Raw genomic sequence first — 16,046 nt, 5'->3', positions numbered from 1 at the left:
ATGCAAATCAGTCTTGACCCTGTTCCTCATGGGAACGGTCCAGCCCCACTTGCCAAGCCAGGTCTTCTCTTGACAGGAAACAAGACTCCTGTGACCGGTTTTGGGGTAACACCCCTCTTGAGCCATAGTAAATGTTACCCCTCCCCAATCCAACACCTTTGCTACTGTTGCTCTGACTGAAGTGGGAATAGTATATTTTAACACTCCGCAATCCAACACTTTCGCTACTGTTGCACTGACTGGAGTGGGAATAGTATATTTTAACACTCCGCAATCCAACACTTTTTTTACTGTTGCACTCACTGCAGTGTGCACACTAAATTAGACCCCTCCACAATCCAACACTTACTCTACTGTTGCTCTGACTGGAGTGGGAATAGTAAGTTTTAGCCCACCGAAATTCAACACTTTCGCTACTGTTGCACTCACTGGGGTGGGAATAGTCTATTTTACCACTTTACAATCCCACACTTTCCATACTGTTGCACTGACTGGAGTGGGAATAGTAAATGTTACCTCTCCCTAATCCAACTCTTTCCCACCTGTTGCACTGGCTGGAGTGGGAATAGTAAATGTTATGCCTTTGCAAACCAACATTTTCCCTAGTGTTGCACTGACTGGAGTGTGAATAGTAACTTTTACCTCTCCGCAATCCAACACTTACTCCGATTCAAAACACTCTGGGACCGATTCTGATCCGGGTCGGATCCGTAGTGTTTTCCGACCGAGCCGGACCCCTACAGTCCGACCGAGCGAGTACGATGCGCACGTATGCTGTCGGACTCGGTTCGGTCGGACTTCCATAGAAGTCAATGGGAGCCGGTCGTACGACGCGTACATGGGCTCCCATTGACTGAATGGGTACGTCTGGAACAAGTGCGCCCCCTACAGTGTGTACGCGTCGGTGCCATCCTCACCGTACATCCCTGTGTTGGGGAGACCCATAGGTCGTGTGTGTGTCGTACGGCTGCGGGTGTCTGGAGGTCCGACGTGGACCCACGAAGTCCGACTCCGGGAGCTTTTGCGAGCCGGACACTCCAGCTCGCACAGGCTGTCCGACGCGTGCATCGTACTGGCTCAGCCGTGAATCGCATCCATTGCACGCCACGGTTAGCTTACGACCGAGATGTACGGAGCGGTTCGGACCCGGAAACGACTTGGTCGGTGAATTTCATGTAGCTCGCACCATACTGGCTCGCTCGTACAGCTGTACGAGTCGGACGGAAAACACGCGTATGGCTCGTAGATTTTCCGGCCGGATCGTGTTCGGTGCCCTTCCGACCCAGATCAGAATCAGCCCCAAAGTGTCACACACAAAATACTTCCCGACATCAGCCCAAAGATTCTTAGTAATCTATGTCTTCCTTACACTCCCACCCGTGCTCTGCAGGCCACCACCTGCTGCATGTGCCACGTTTCCGTAGAGCGAGAACTGGGGGTCCTTCATTTAAGGTACGAGAACCAACTCTTTGGAACTCGCTGCCTCTCCATCAGAAACATCCCCAATCACCTGGCCTTTAGAAAGGCAGTAAAGACCTGGCTGTTCCAGTAGCAGGAACCTTGTATGCACCCTCCCTCTGTATCTTAGCGCTGGGACGTCCCTTTGCTAGGACAGCCATGCGCTTTACAAATCGCCTAAAATAACATAACATAACTCTACTGTTGCTCTGACTGGAGTGCAGATAGCAGGTTTTACCCCTCCACAATCCAACAGTTTCCCTACTGCTGGTGTGAATGTGTGGGAATAGTTAATTTTACCTGTCCACTATCTAACACTTTCTCTATTGTAAAATTAACTGTAGTGGGTATAGTAAATTTTACCCCTGTGTGATGTAACAGTTTTCCTACTGTTGCGTTGTGTGAAGTGGTAGGAGTGGATTTTATACATCCTTAGTCCAACACTTTGACTATTCTTGTATAAATTGTAGTAGGATTAGTATATATATTAAATGTAAAATGTTATAATTTATTTTATATTGCTATAAATGATATTATTGTAATTTTCTTATTTAAAATTATAATATTTATAATAAATTGTAAGATATTTATGTTGTTTACTCTTTTATTTTAAATTAAAATTTCTTGTTTTTTAAATATTTTATGTTTTTGGTATATATATATATCAACATCCAAGTACAATAATTCTTCTTTTAACATGTTTTATATTGTATGCTTGTCACACCTCATTATCATTTTATGAATCAATACTCTCCTTTCATAAAAGATGTTCAATTGTCCTATGATTCAAGACCTTTTAATGAATTTACCTTTGCACAGACAATAATGATGTGTTACAATGTTGGTATTCTAGCCCACTTTGTTAGGGGAGGTTTTTACAAACATTATATGTGGATGTTTTAAGAATTTATCTATTTATATTTATATATTTATGTATTTAATACATTTTATACAAGTATTTATGAAGGTCTGCCAGAGCTAGGAATGACCAGCAATTATCTAAGCCCCCCCAACATATATTTGGTCTGTCCATGAGGTAAAAGTTGACATTATAATTGAGCATATGGCATATAGGTGACTTCGGTCGGCGATATATATTTCTTTAGAACTTATAGCTCAGACATTACAGTCTGTGACACTAGATAGCATCCTTGTAGTTATTATATTTGCACATACGGGGAGGTTATATATCAGCAACCAATCCCCTCGCACACTGTTTTATTATTTTGTAAGCACTTACACTTTATGGAAATTTCAACACCGGTTCTCTTGCTAATTTTTATAAAATTTCTTTTTTAAATATTCAATGGATACACGGGTATAATCATTTTTTATCACATAGGTCCTATGCAAAACAATCAGTCAACAAACGGAAAAACACAAAGGCTTTTGGCATTTAGGCCATTATTCTAACCTTTGAAGTGACATGTTGGGTATAAAATATTGAAATATCATATCAACAGCAGTCATGACAATCAGGTCTTGTTACAATGAGAGGCATTAAGCGATAAAATAGCAATGCCTGATGCCTTTCTTTTAAATTACACACTTGTAATCTTATAGTATGTTTTCTATGTTGATTGTATTGATTGTACCATGTGACCTTGCACTAGCACTTTAAAAATGAATGTCTCCCGTGTAAGCGCTGTCATGTGATCAAGGCAGAGAAGCTGCCGAAACGCGTCATGGTGGAGAGTGGCTTGTAAATAAAATCTATCAAGCATCTATCTGGGTCCTATCTCGCTTTGTTCCAGCGGAGCGGCATGGAGTTATAGAGCGAGCAATCGTTGATATATATATATATATATATATCACTGAAAAAACCATAGGTTTCACACACGTTATAGTTAGGAATTAGCATTTAAAAAACCTTGCAAATTCACTTAAAAAACCATAGGTTTCACACATGTTATAGTTAGCTGGGCATTTCACTCGTGAAAAACCATTGAAATTTCCACGTTATAGTTAGTGCAGGCAACTATAACTCACGCGACCGCAATCCTCTGCTGATGATGTCAGATATTACATCACTGTATTTAGACACTTATTTACCCATGTCTTCTTCCATGAATTTTTAGCTATACATATATTACAAATTTTTTTTTTTCAGAAAGACACATGTGTCATCAGTGATGTAATATCTGACGTCATCAGCAGAGGATTGCGGTCGCGTGAGTTATAGTTGCCTGCACTAACTATAACGTGGAAATTTCAATGGTTTTTCACGAGTGAAATGCCCAGCTAACTATAACATGTGTGAAACCTATGGTTTTTTAAATGAATTTGCAAGGTTTTTTAAATGCTAATTCCTAACTATAACGTGTGTGAAACCTATGGTTTTTTCAGTGAATTTGTACGGTTTTTTAAATGCTAAATTATGTATTTATTTATTTTTTTAAAGTTTTTTCACCGTGCGCGCACCGCGCGCCCACGTTACGTAGTTCGCGGAATTTTTCCGTTTCTACCGTGCGCGTACGCTACGCGCACTCCGCGATTTTTCGTAAAAAAATTAAAATACATTTTTGCCCTTGGGGGTCCTTCTGGGACCCCCTGACCAAGGCTAGGGGGTCAGGAACTGTCCAGCCTGCCCCCTTTTCACGTTATCCACCTTTGTTTTTCACCCCCTCAGACTGCGAGAGACAAAATGGCGGCCGACACTTCCTGGTTTCGACCGATTTGAATGTTTACTAAGATCTAACAACCAATCAGAATCGCGCTCGCGCACGGCAGCGTGCGCGTACGGTAAGCTTACGGTACGCGCTCGGAGCGCGCCTATAGATATATATATTGATTTAAATGCTATTTTCTCAGGAAATACTGAACGGATTTACACCAGACCTGCAAAAGGCACATCCCTGACCTGAGGACTACCTCTCTGCCAAATTTCAAGTAATTCTGTTCAGCCGTTCGGGCTGCAGCTTGGACTAAAGGTCCTATGGAAAAATTCATGGGGAAAATGCGTTTTGGGACCCCCCCTTTTTCTCAGCCCCCGCTTGACGAATCCCCCCGAGACTTTCAGGGAAGGAGCGGAGCGGAGCGCCCCACCTATTTTGAAAATTTTGCGAGGATTCGTCAATCGGCGCCAAAGTTATTCAAAATAGAATGTTGCGGATTTCCTATGGAAACACGGTCCTAACTTTAACTATCTACTGGCGACCGCCAGTAGATTATATATATATATATATATATATATATATATATATATATATATATATATATATATATATATATATATATATATATATAAATATATATTATCTACTGGCGGTCGCCAGTAGATAGTTATAGTTACAACCTAGTTTCCATAGGAAATCTCAAAATTCTATTTTGAATAACTTTGGCGCCGGTTGACGAATCCTCGCTAAATTTTCAAAACTAATGGGGCGCTCCGCTCAGCTCCTACCCTGAAAGTCTCGGGGTGATTCGTCAAGCGGGGGCCGAGAAAAAGGGGGGGTCCCAAAATGCGTTTTCCCCATGCATTGTTCCATAGGACCTTTAGTCGCAGCTACAGCCCGAACGGCTGAACAGAATTACGTGAAATTTGGCAGAGAGGTAGCCATAAGGTCAAGGAAGTGGTGTAAATCTGCTCAGTATTTCCTGAGAGAATAGCATTTAAAAGCATATCAATATCTATACGCACGCACCGTGCGCGCACAGTGCGCGCACCCTTCCGTGCGCAATTCTGATTGGTTGTTAGATGTCGGTTAGATGTCGGTAAACATTCGAATCGGTCAAAACCAGGAAGTGTCAGCCGCCATTTTGTCTCTCGCAATCTGAGGGGGTGAAAAAAAAAGGTGGAGAACGTGAAAAGGGGGCAGAGTGGACAGTTCCTGACCCCCTAGCCTTGGTCAGGGGGTCACAGAAGGACCCCCAAAGGAGAAAAAAACAATTTTTTTTTTAAAATCGCAAGGTGCGAGCACCGCGCACGCACGGCTCGCACTGCGAACCGTGGGTGCTCGGTCCGCGGAGCGCAGCGAGCGCCCACAGCACGCGCACGGTGCGCGCACCCCGCGATTTTTAAAAAAAATTAATAAATACATAACTTAGCATTTAAAAAACCGTACAAATTCACTGAAAAAACCATAGGTTTCACACACGTTATAGTTACGAATTAGCATTTAAAAAACCTTGCAAATTCACTTAAAAAAACCATAGGTTTCACACATGTTATAGTTAGCTGGACATTTCACTCGTAAAAAACGAATGAAATTCCCCCGTTATAGTTAGTGCAGGCAACTATAACTCACGCGACCGCAATCCTCTGCTGATGACGTCAGATATTACATCACTGATGACATATGTGTCTTTATGAAAAATAAATATTTGTAATATATGTATAGCTAAAGATTAATGGAAGAAGACATGGGTAAATAAGTGTCTAAATACAGTGATGTAATATCTGACGTCATCAGCAGAGGATTGCGGTCGCGTGAGTTATAGTTGCCTGCACTAACTATAACGGGGGAATTTCATTGGTTTTTTATCAGTAAAATTTCCGCTAACTATAACGTGCGTGAAACCTATGGTTTTTTCAGTGAATATATATATATATTTGTTATATTATTAAATTATTTTAAACATTCTGAAATTATAATATAAATTAATCTCATTAGTTTTATGATAGTTTTTTTTACTAAGTATATGTAAATATATATTAATATATATGTGTGTTTAACTTTTTTAAATAAGTTTAATTGTTATATTTGTTTAAATATACATGAAATCTATTTTATTTTTATTAAATTAATGTTACTATTTAATATATTTAAAGTGTAATATTTAAATGTATATATATTTTTCAAAACGATATTCAATACAGTGATATTAACATCAACTATATTTATTTCTCAATATTTTTGCGCTTACCATTTAAGTATAGGATGATAATATTTTTTACAACAATATTTTGGTCACGATATTTTTATAGGGCAATATCTTGAGAGGGGATATTTTGTCAGTGAACCCTCTTGTCGCGGATACCTCTGGGCCCATTAGATACATCATTATATTGTCCGCATATAGCGATATCTGTTCCTCCATGTGGTTTTCCATTGCCATCCACATACCTGGGCTTCAACTTGTATCCATTCCACCAGGGCCTCTATGGTGAGAGCAAATAACATTGGTGATAAGGGGCATTCTTGCCCTGTGCCCCCACTTTATCTGAGAGGATCCCATTTACTTTGAGTTGGGCCCTGAGGTTTATATATAGCAGTTTGAACCATTTTAAGAATTCAGACCCAAATCTCATTTTGTTTATGGAAGTCAATGCAAAGGGCCATTCCACTCAGTCAAATGATTTATTAGTGTCTAGCGATACTGCATCCAATGACACCCCCAGTCCTGTCACAGCAATGTTATTGTATAGGTAGCGGAGGATGAGGTTTTTTTTTATCTGTGGGGCATGAATCCATTCTGGTCTGGGTGCACCAGATCTAGGATCACTCCCCTCAGTCGGTTTGTTAAAACATCTGCTAGTATTTTAGCGTCTTAATTAAGCAATATTGGCCAATAGAATTCCCATCTATTCCTAGGTGTCCCTACCTTGGTTGTGGTGTTTAGGTTTCGAGGGAGCATCCTTTGTGGTATGCCTCAATGTGCATCTTGTGTAGTGTAATTTTCTCATTTACCATTCTCTTCAGGATTCCATTGGCAGGTCACTCGGACCTTGGGTTTCCCGGTTTGTAATTGTGTGTGTGCCAACTGCACTTCCCCTTGCTAAATCCTCCTCCAATTCCGTTGCCCTATGACTCAGTAGCCACCTATAGGGTAAGTCTCAGACAAAATCTTATAGGTCTGTTTCACATAGGTGCAGCCTCTCTGTGTAGAATATCTGCATATTTTATAATTGCAGCGGCTATGGTCTCACAGTCCCAAACTATTGTACCGTTTGGGGCTATTAGTGCTAGTACATGCTTCCATTCATGTTCCCTACTGCTGAGCCAGGCTAGGATTTTCCCTACCTTGTCCCCCATTCCATAAATGTGTTTTTGTTTTGCAACATAGGTCAATTTGACCTTGATAGTGTCTAGTGAATGGTATTCCTCCGTTTTTAGTGTGATGTGGCCTTTTGTTACCTCTGAGGGTCCCAGAATGTATTCCACCTCTAAGTCTAAGATTTCCCAGTATGCTTCCTTGCATTGCCTATCTCTCCTCCTTTTGTCTCCCAATTCCCCTAATATTATTAATCTATGTATCATGGGTTTATAGGCTTTGCATAGAGTGGAAATCACCCCTCACTGTATCAGTGTTGTCATTAAAATAATGTTTTGTGGCTTTATGTTGACACTCCACTTCTTTTTTATTGGTCAGGTACCATGCAGCCATTTTCCAATCCCCCATTCCTTTCAGTTCCTGAGTTTCTAATTGAATGCTTAGTGGTGAGTGATTATATATCCCCCTGGCTTTGTACTGTACCTCTGTGAATCTGTGTAGCTTTGAGGAATAGTCTGTACAAGAGTGGGTGTTGTGCACTCCTGAATAGTAGGACTAGTCCAGGTGTGTCCCATTTACTGTTCTCCAAATGTCCCCCTTTCCCAGTGCTCGCATGGAGGACCCTCAGAATATGGTTGACATGTTTTGACCTGTAATGTGTTTGGGTGTTTCCTCATGACAGGGACCTGGTCAGTTCTATTTGCAGAGATTGATGAAAATTCAATTAGCAGAGGACAGAGAGAGGTGATTTGATATGCTTAGGAGACAATTCTGGGTTTTTTTTCAAATTGTTCCTAACTTCTGTTAAATAGGTGCTAGGGGAGCTCTATTTTTTTTCTCGCAGATGGTTTTATAGAAAGGCATGCATTGTCTTAAAGCCAACATAAATATTTGAAAGCACACGTAGTGCCTGCCACTCACTGAAGGGGTCTTTATTGTGTGAACGTGCACCTTGTACAAGAACTGAATGCTGTCACCCACAGGCAGGTAAGCAGTGGCTGAAAGGAGCTGACCCTGTGCAACGCCCCCCCCGCCATATGCTTATGAATATTCAGGGAATGTTCTCAAGCAGTTAGGAAAAATAGAAAGCATTGGTCCATCTTTGCACTTTTCCTAATTTAGGATTTAATGTTTTGGGGCAGATTCAGAAAGGTGTTTAAGAGTACATGAAAGAGTACTTACTCTTGTAGTAGCACTTTCCTTACTGATAAATGTTTTTGTAAATCAATTCTTTTGTTATCTAATTTAATGCAATACTTGTTTTAGTTACAGGATGGTTCTGTAAAAGAAAAGAAATTATTAATCCCACCTGAGAGGACATTTGATATTACACTGGTGAGTTAATAGATATCGAAGATTGTTTAGTTCACAAATAAAAATTACTGTGAGGGATATTTGTGATACATATTTTCATTTTAAGGGACCAGGGCGTAGCACAGTCTCCTATGGCCTCTGTTCTGCTGCAGGGCCACCAACCCTCCCAGGGGCCCCATTCAGCCCAATGTCAATGAATATCAGTGAGATACGGGGAACACCGGGGTACCTCATCACATTCTGTAGGGGGGCTCATCATTTTGCATTTTGCCACTGTTACGGGGCCCTTCAAAATGCCCCTGAAACAGTAGGTTAAATGTGTTAAATCAATAAGGTCTTTGCATGCATAATAATTATATGTTGTTGGGAGGGAGATATTTACTCAATAGGCGAGGGTACAAATGTATTGCGACCTGGTTCCATTTCTTCATTTTTTAACTATAAACTAACTCAGGAAATACGTTAATATCAATGAAAGAGCATACTCTTTTGCTGTTTCGACTTTATTTTCTAATTTAAGGTGAATAAACCAGCCTATTTGGCCCATCACGTTGCCCCAAACCTAATTTTCCCTCTAACAGTGCTCCCTTTTCACACCCTTCCCTGGACTTTTTGTTTACGTTTTCAAGTCACTAAGAGGGAACAACTACCTCCTAAGTTGTCAACACATAATGACCAATGCCACTTTAGCAGCCAGGAGGAGCTCTTGGTGGTTAACATGGTGGCAGGAAGCAGCTGCTCTCTGTCAACTCTGAAGATGGCTATCACTTTCTGAGGACTACAGAGTCTGCCAGAGAGAGGCTAGGTGGCACAGGAGTCAGCGAGAAGCTGTTCATAATAAAGATAAAATGAGTAGTGCTGCAACTAAGTCTTAGTAGAGTTAACTTTAAGTCCTGGGAACACCCAATTTCTGACTGTTTATGGTCTGGCTTAACACCCCAGTTGCCACCAGACAATTGTGTGAGAATTACTAGAGAGGAGCTTTTGCTCCTCCCACATATTGGGAGTCAGGAGTACATGTTTTATGTTTATGACACTGTAGTGCTATTAAAGTGTCTTAGATAACTAGATAATGTATGGTGTTTTTATCTGACAGCAACACAGATGGGAGGAAAGAAGTAATTAACTTACAAAGATGTTTAGGTCTGGCTTGAATGTCCAAGTGTTACTTGACCATTAAACCTACACCAATATTACTCTACAATTATTTGTTTCTACACAAATACATATCTATTGCTGTGCTATTTTGTTGTAATGCTTCACATTACCATACAACATTCCTTTTCAGCCAAACCTATTTGCATTGTCAATGCTTGTTATTAGGTATAGGTTGAAACCCCATAATAAATGGTGGTAGGAGACGAGGGGTTCTAGATGATCTTTCTTTTCTAGTGCATACTGTAGTGTTTACTTTTTGGCACCTTTTGTTTTTCCTTTTTGTACTCGCCATAGTTTGGTATTAGACATAGCTCTCCCAGAACCTCAGAATACTATAATTACATCTTCCTAACCATCAAGCTGATTCTCGGTTCTCACCAAACTGGAAGAGTCTACTTTGAATGCTGTCTCCAAATATGGTGAAAGATGATTAATGGAGAACGAATTTGTTTTAGAAAACGGATTGGCATATATTTAGTACCTCGAAGTGGCACTGACATGTTTCTGTAACCTGGAATATGTTTCTTCGTTTATGGAGTCTTATGTGGGATTGTCTGTTCATACCTATAAGAAAGTCTAGATTGTAAAAAATGCAGAGGCATTTATTATAATTTTCTTTCTTTACTTTAGAACTCAGCATTAAACACAAGACTATACATTCCAGGAATAAAGACTTAAAGCAGTCTTTAAGAAAAAATCTGACTAAGCATTAGCCAATGTCCAGGCAGTCCCATGTATCTGTGTTCCTTTCTACCTTGGATCCACCTCTTTCATGGTTGTTTACATCCATAAGAATAGCAAGACTTTTATAATGGAATGAAAACTCACACTTGTGGTTGGACGCGGTGTTCCAAATTCAACCTGCCATTTTATCACATAGTATCCGAGACCCAACTGGACTTAAGACATCTTTATTTTTGATCTTACGAGAATCACAAAAACATGACATTGAGAGCAGGAACATGTCACATGAATAATGTATACCATAGATCTGACTTATGAACTATCAAATGTAAGGTACCACCCTCACTCACTTTTGTTCTGTAAGCAAATATGGGATGCACAATACTCCTCTTTGGGTTTAATGGTAGAATTTAGACTACGTTGTACATAGATATAGAAACATAGTGGTATCTGGCATAACCAGAGGCTCCTATTATAGAAGTTTAAAACTTGTCTATTAGACTTGGCATCTTTGGCGTGGTTTCCCCAGACTTTTTACCTGAACCTCCTGTATGTTTGATGCTGCGCTGGATTTCGTTTTTGCTGGCTTAGATGTTTTTGTCAGAAAGGAAGCAGCGCCCGCTTGCACTGTGCATGGTCCATTCGCGATAATTTCACTGCGTGGACAAACACCCAGCACTGAAAATTATCGCGAACTGCATTTTTTCTCACCCACTCCACCACTTGCGGAGCTCCGCATAGCGATCAGAGTTTTTTTTGCACTTCGCGCAAATCTCCGCAAACTCCGCCCAGGCTTAATATTTTCCTGTGTTCGGCAGTGCTATACCCCCTTCGTATACTGAGCGTTGGAGGGTTGGGAGCACTATTCATGGTGGGCCATCTAGCCAAATCAGAAATATTAGTAACCTATTTAAAGTTTGGAAGAAAGTATTTGGTAGTGAGTATGGACTATTCTGTAGTATGTATGTGAATCTGGGTAGTGCCATCATTGTAAAATGTACAGCCCTGCCCATGATCGAGAGCATAGTGCTCTCCAGTGTTTATTCTCCATCTCTTGTCTTTCAGGAGTGGGGCCAGATTGTCTTCATAATATGTTCTTTCGTCTTTGGTATCCCCAATCCAAGGTATTTGAAGTTGTGTAATACAATCTTCAGTGGCATGGGGAGGTAACCTAGCGGTATCCAATCATCCATCAGGAATATCAGGGACTTCTACCAATTTATGTCCAGTCCTTGCCTACTCTTGTCAGAGTGTTTAGACAAAATATTTATTATAATTTAATTTTTATTAAATATAATTATTAATGGGCTGATTACGATGTTGGTGGGACCGACTCCGACGTGGCGTTGATCCCACCGACACCTATAACCGTGGTCAGACCACCACATTACGATGCAGTCGGTCAAGGAGCCAGTCGGGCAGTCACTCGGATCGCTTACACTACAATGGAATTGCAATGAGAACGCACCGCCTTGGGGATTACGATCCACCTTTCCACCAGCCATTTCATGCCGGTTCCTGCATTGTGAAAAGGCTGGCAGAAAGGTTTTTTCAGGGCCCCTGGCAGGGCCTCTGTCCTCCATGCCCTCCGCTATGGGCCCTGTGCCCCCTAAACATCCCTACATCGTGTGGCAGGAACCACATTGTGTCTGCCACAGGGTGCATGGGGTTTACAAACATGCCTTTTTGCATTGGGGCTTGTGCTGGGGGCCCTTTTCAGGGCCACAGCAGAAGCCTCAATGTAGAGAGGCATGTTTCTTACCGACTCCACGGCAACCGGATCGTAATTTGGCAGGCGGGACCGCCGACTACCAGTTGTACGGTCCCATTTCTGTCCAATCACCATAGTAATCAGCCCCTAAAATATTAATTAAATATGTTTAATAATTGTGTAATTAATTTTTTGTTAATTTCAATTTTAGGAACGTGCGGAGTGTTTTTTAGGTGAATACTGTGGGAATTTAGTTAATTATCATTATGTAATATTTTTTAATTAATGCAAACTAGTCCATTGATAAATATTTATGTTAATAGTGTAAAAAATTAGTTTTTAAAGGTAAGTATTAGGTGCGGGTAGCAAGTTTTGTAGGGGAGTAGGGTGGGAAGTAACTACATTAGTATTATTTAATAAATATATTTTTGATAAATGAATACATTTTAAATAATATTATTTATTTAAATGAAAGATATTTATGTAAATGGTGTAATATATTAAATGTTTTTTGTTTGCGATGTGTGTTGTAGTTTTTGTATGTGTAAAGGGTCTATAGGAAATTATTTGTACTAAATAATAAATGAAGTGAACTTATAATAATTTTAGAAATGACAAATATGTATGTAAAATATGTACATAAAATATTTTTAATTTGATTTATTAGTTGTGAGTTGTAGATGTAGGAGTAAATGGTGGGAAGTTAATTAAATATTATTAATTTATTTCTCATTTGTTAAAAATAAATGTTTGATTAAGATTTAATTATTAAAATGTTGAAAATAATATTTTTAAATGTATATGTTTAGTGTGTGGTTTTTTGCAAGGATAAATGGTGGGGTGGTAACTATATTTAATTTAGGAATAAATGTATATTAATATGATTTATGTATACATTATATATGTAACAAGTGTAAATAATATTATTTAAAATAACATTTTTAAATATGTGTTGTATTCTTTGTTGAACTATAGGGTAGTCACAATTGCAGTTATCTTGCATACAACAGGGTAACGATTTCAATGCTGCAGCAGGTACAGTGACACCAGGATCAAAAGCTCTAGGCACCCCACTTAGAGCCTAAAATTGTTATATTTTACAACTGGGTCCTAATTTGAATGGTGCAGCAGGTGCAGTGGCACCGGGACCAAAAGCTCCAGGCATCACATTAAACACTGATTATTCCTATATTTTACAACTAAACAGGCAGTCACAAGTGCAGTTATCTTTCAGGCACTAGGGTCATGATTTGAATGGTGCAGCATGTGCAGTGGCTCTTGGCCAAAAAGTTGTTATAACTCCTCTAAATGCTGATATTACTATGTTTTACTACTAACCAGGTAGTCTCAATTGCAGCTACTTTGCAATTGAAAGGGGTTTGATTTAAATGGTGCAGCAAGTGCAGTGGCACCTGGGCTAAAAGTTGTCATACTCCGCTAAACACCAAATATTGCTATATTTTACTACTGAACAGGCAGTCACAAGTGCAGTTATCTTGCTGACAACAGGGTCGTTATTTGAATGGTGCAGCAGGTGCATTGGCACTGGGTCCAAACATTGTCAGAACTGCTCTAAACACCTAATATTGCTATATTTCACAACTAAGGGGCCGATTCCGATCCTAGAAAAATTTTCTCCGTACGAATCGTATCCGGATTTTTTTCCGTCCGAATCGTACAAGTACCGTACAAACTGGCAAGTACGATTCGCATGGGAAAAAATACATACGAATCGCATTGGGAAAATTCCCCCACATGTCCTCGGGTCGGAAAAAGTGTCCGACACGTCCCCGGACGATTTTACGTACGAATCGGAAAACTGAAGTCCGAGCGCGCAAGTACGATCCATCCCGTACGTCCGATTGTACAACCGTATGGAAAAAACACCGCACGGAGCGAACTTCAATAGCAACCATGGAGACATGTGCCCGCATACGCGCCATCCCCCCCCAGCCCCCCGTATGTACGCGCGTCCCCCCAGCCCCCCCGCGGATGGACGCGCCGTACCCCCAGCCCCCCGCGGATGGACACGCCGTACCCCCAGCCTCCCGTGTATGTCCGGTGCGGACCCCCACCCCACCCCTGTATGTACGGTGCGGACCCCCACCCCACCCCCGTATGTACGGTGCGGACCCCCACCCCACCCCCGTATGTATGTGCGGACCCCCACCCCCCGTATGTACGGTGCGGACCCCCACCCCCCGAATGTACAGTGCGTACCCCCACCCCTGTATGTACGGTGCGGACCCCCACCCCCGTATGGACGGTGCGGATCCCCACCCCACCCCCCTATGTACGGTGCGGACCCCCACCCCCGTATGTACGGTGCGGACCCCCACCCCCGTATGTACGGTGCGGACCCCCACCCCCGTATGTACAGTGCGGACCCCCACCCCACCCCCGTATGTACGGTGCGGACCCCCACCCCACCCCCGTATGTACGGTGCGGACCCCCACCCCCGTATGTACGGTGCGGACCACCACCCCCGTATGTATGGTGCGGACCCCCACCCCCGTATGTATGGTGCGGACCCCCACCCCCGTATGTACGGTGTGGACCCCCACCCCCGTATGTACGGTGCGGACCCCCACCCCCGTATGTAAGGCGCGGACCCCGGTCCTTGCCTTACATACGGGGTGGGGGGGTCTGCGCCGTACATACGGGGGTGGGGATCCGCACCGTACATACGGGGGTGGGGTGGGGGTCCACACCGTACGTACGGGGGTGGGGGTCCGCACCATACATACAGGGGTGGGGGTCCGCCCCGTACATACAGGGGTGGGGGACCGCACCGTACATACGGGGGTGGGGGTACGCTCCGTACATACACGGGGGGGCTAGGGGTACGGCGCATCCATCCGCGGGGAGGGCTGGGGGGACGGCGCGTCCATCCGCCGCCTGGGGGTGTTCGGCGCGTACATACGGGGGCTGGGGGGTGTTCGGCGCGTACATACGGGGGGCTGGGGGGTGTTCAACGCGTACATACGGGGGGCAGGGGGGGTACTGCGCGTACCGGGCCCCCAATTCCGCTCGCATCGCGGCGTACTTCGCTTTTTCCGGCACTTTTTGGGGACCGTAAAAATATTGCCGTCCGGACTGCTGTCGATTTGAATCATACTTCCTGGATCGTGAAACGCAGCCTGAATGCGTCCCGACGTCACGTCGGTGCTTTCCCGGATCACATTTGTATGTATATTTTCGTTGGTTGGTGTTTTTTATGATTCGTACGGAAATGGTGTTTCCGTGCGAATCGTACTTGCATGTTTGTAATGTTTTTTTCCCGGGTACGAGTCGGACGGAGAAAACACTCCGACCGACGGTTCGTACCCGGTTTTTCCATGATCGGAATCGGCCCCTAAACAGGCAGTCATAAGTGCAGTTATCGAGGAAGCACTAGGGTCATGATCTCGATAGTGCAGCAGGTGCAGTGGCATCAGGACCAAAAGCTCCAGGCATCCCACTAAACACTTAATATTGCTCTATTTTATTCCTAAACAGGCAAACACAAGTGTTTTGCCTTGCAGCAAACAGGGTCATGATTTGAATGGTGCAGCAGGTACAGCAAGTGCAGTAGCACCGGGCCCAAATATTGTCAGAACTCCTCTGAACACATAATATTGCTATGTTTGACTACTAAACATGCAGTCACAATTGCAGTTACCTTGCAGTTAAAAGGGACTTGATTTGAATGGTACAGCAGGTGCAGTGGCTTTGGAGCCAAAAGCTCTAGGGACCCCACTAAACCCAGATCATTGCTACATTTTACTACTAAACAAGACAGGCACA

At 42.5% G+C, this 16,046-nt stretch overlaps 1 protein-coding gene across 2 annotated transcripts in view; it reads left to right on the top strand.

Annotated features, from left to right (window-relative positions):
* The window catches only part of KIAA2012 (KIAA2012 ortholog), a 747,606-nt gene that overhangs the window by 510,686 nt on the left and 220,874 nt on the right, over positions 1 to 16,046 (top strand). For both annotated transcript variants that reach the window (XM_085648973.1, XM_085648972.1), the window contains exon 15: positions 8,659 to 8,727. In XM_085648973.1, coding sequence (XP_085505099.1) covers positions 8,659 to 8,727 — 69 coding nt within the window. The remainder of the gene's footprint in view (positions 1 to 8,658; positions 8,728 to 16,046) is intronic.

This window comes from Triturus cristatus, chromosome 3_2 (assembly GCF_964204655.1).
Source record: "Triturus cristatus chromosome 3_2, aTriCri1.1, whole genome shotgun sequence".
Lineage (NCBI taxonomy): Eukaryota > Metazoa > Chordata > Amphibia > Caudata > Salamandridae > Triturus > Triturus cristatus.
The sequence above is the reverse complement of the archived record's forward strand: the minus strand, read 5'-3'. Positions and strand labels throughout refer to the sequence as shown.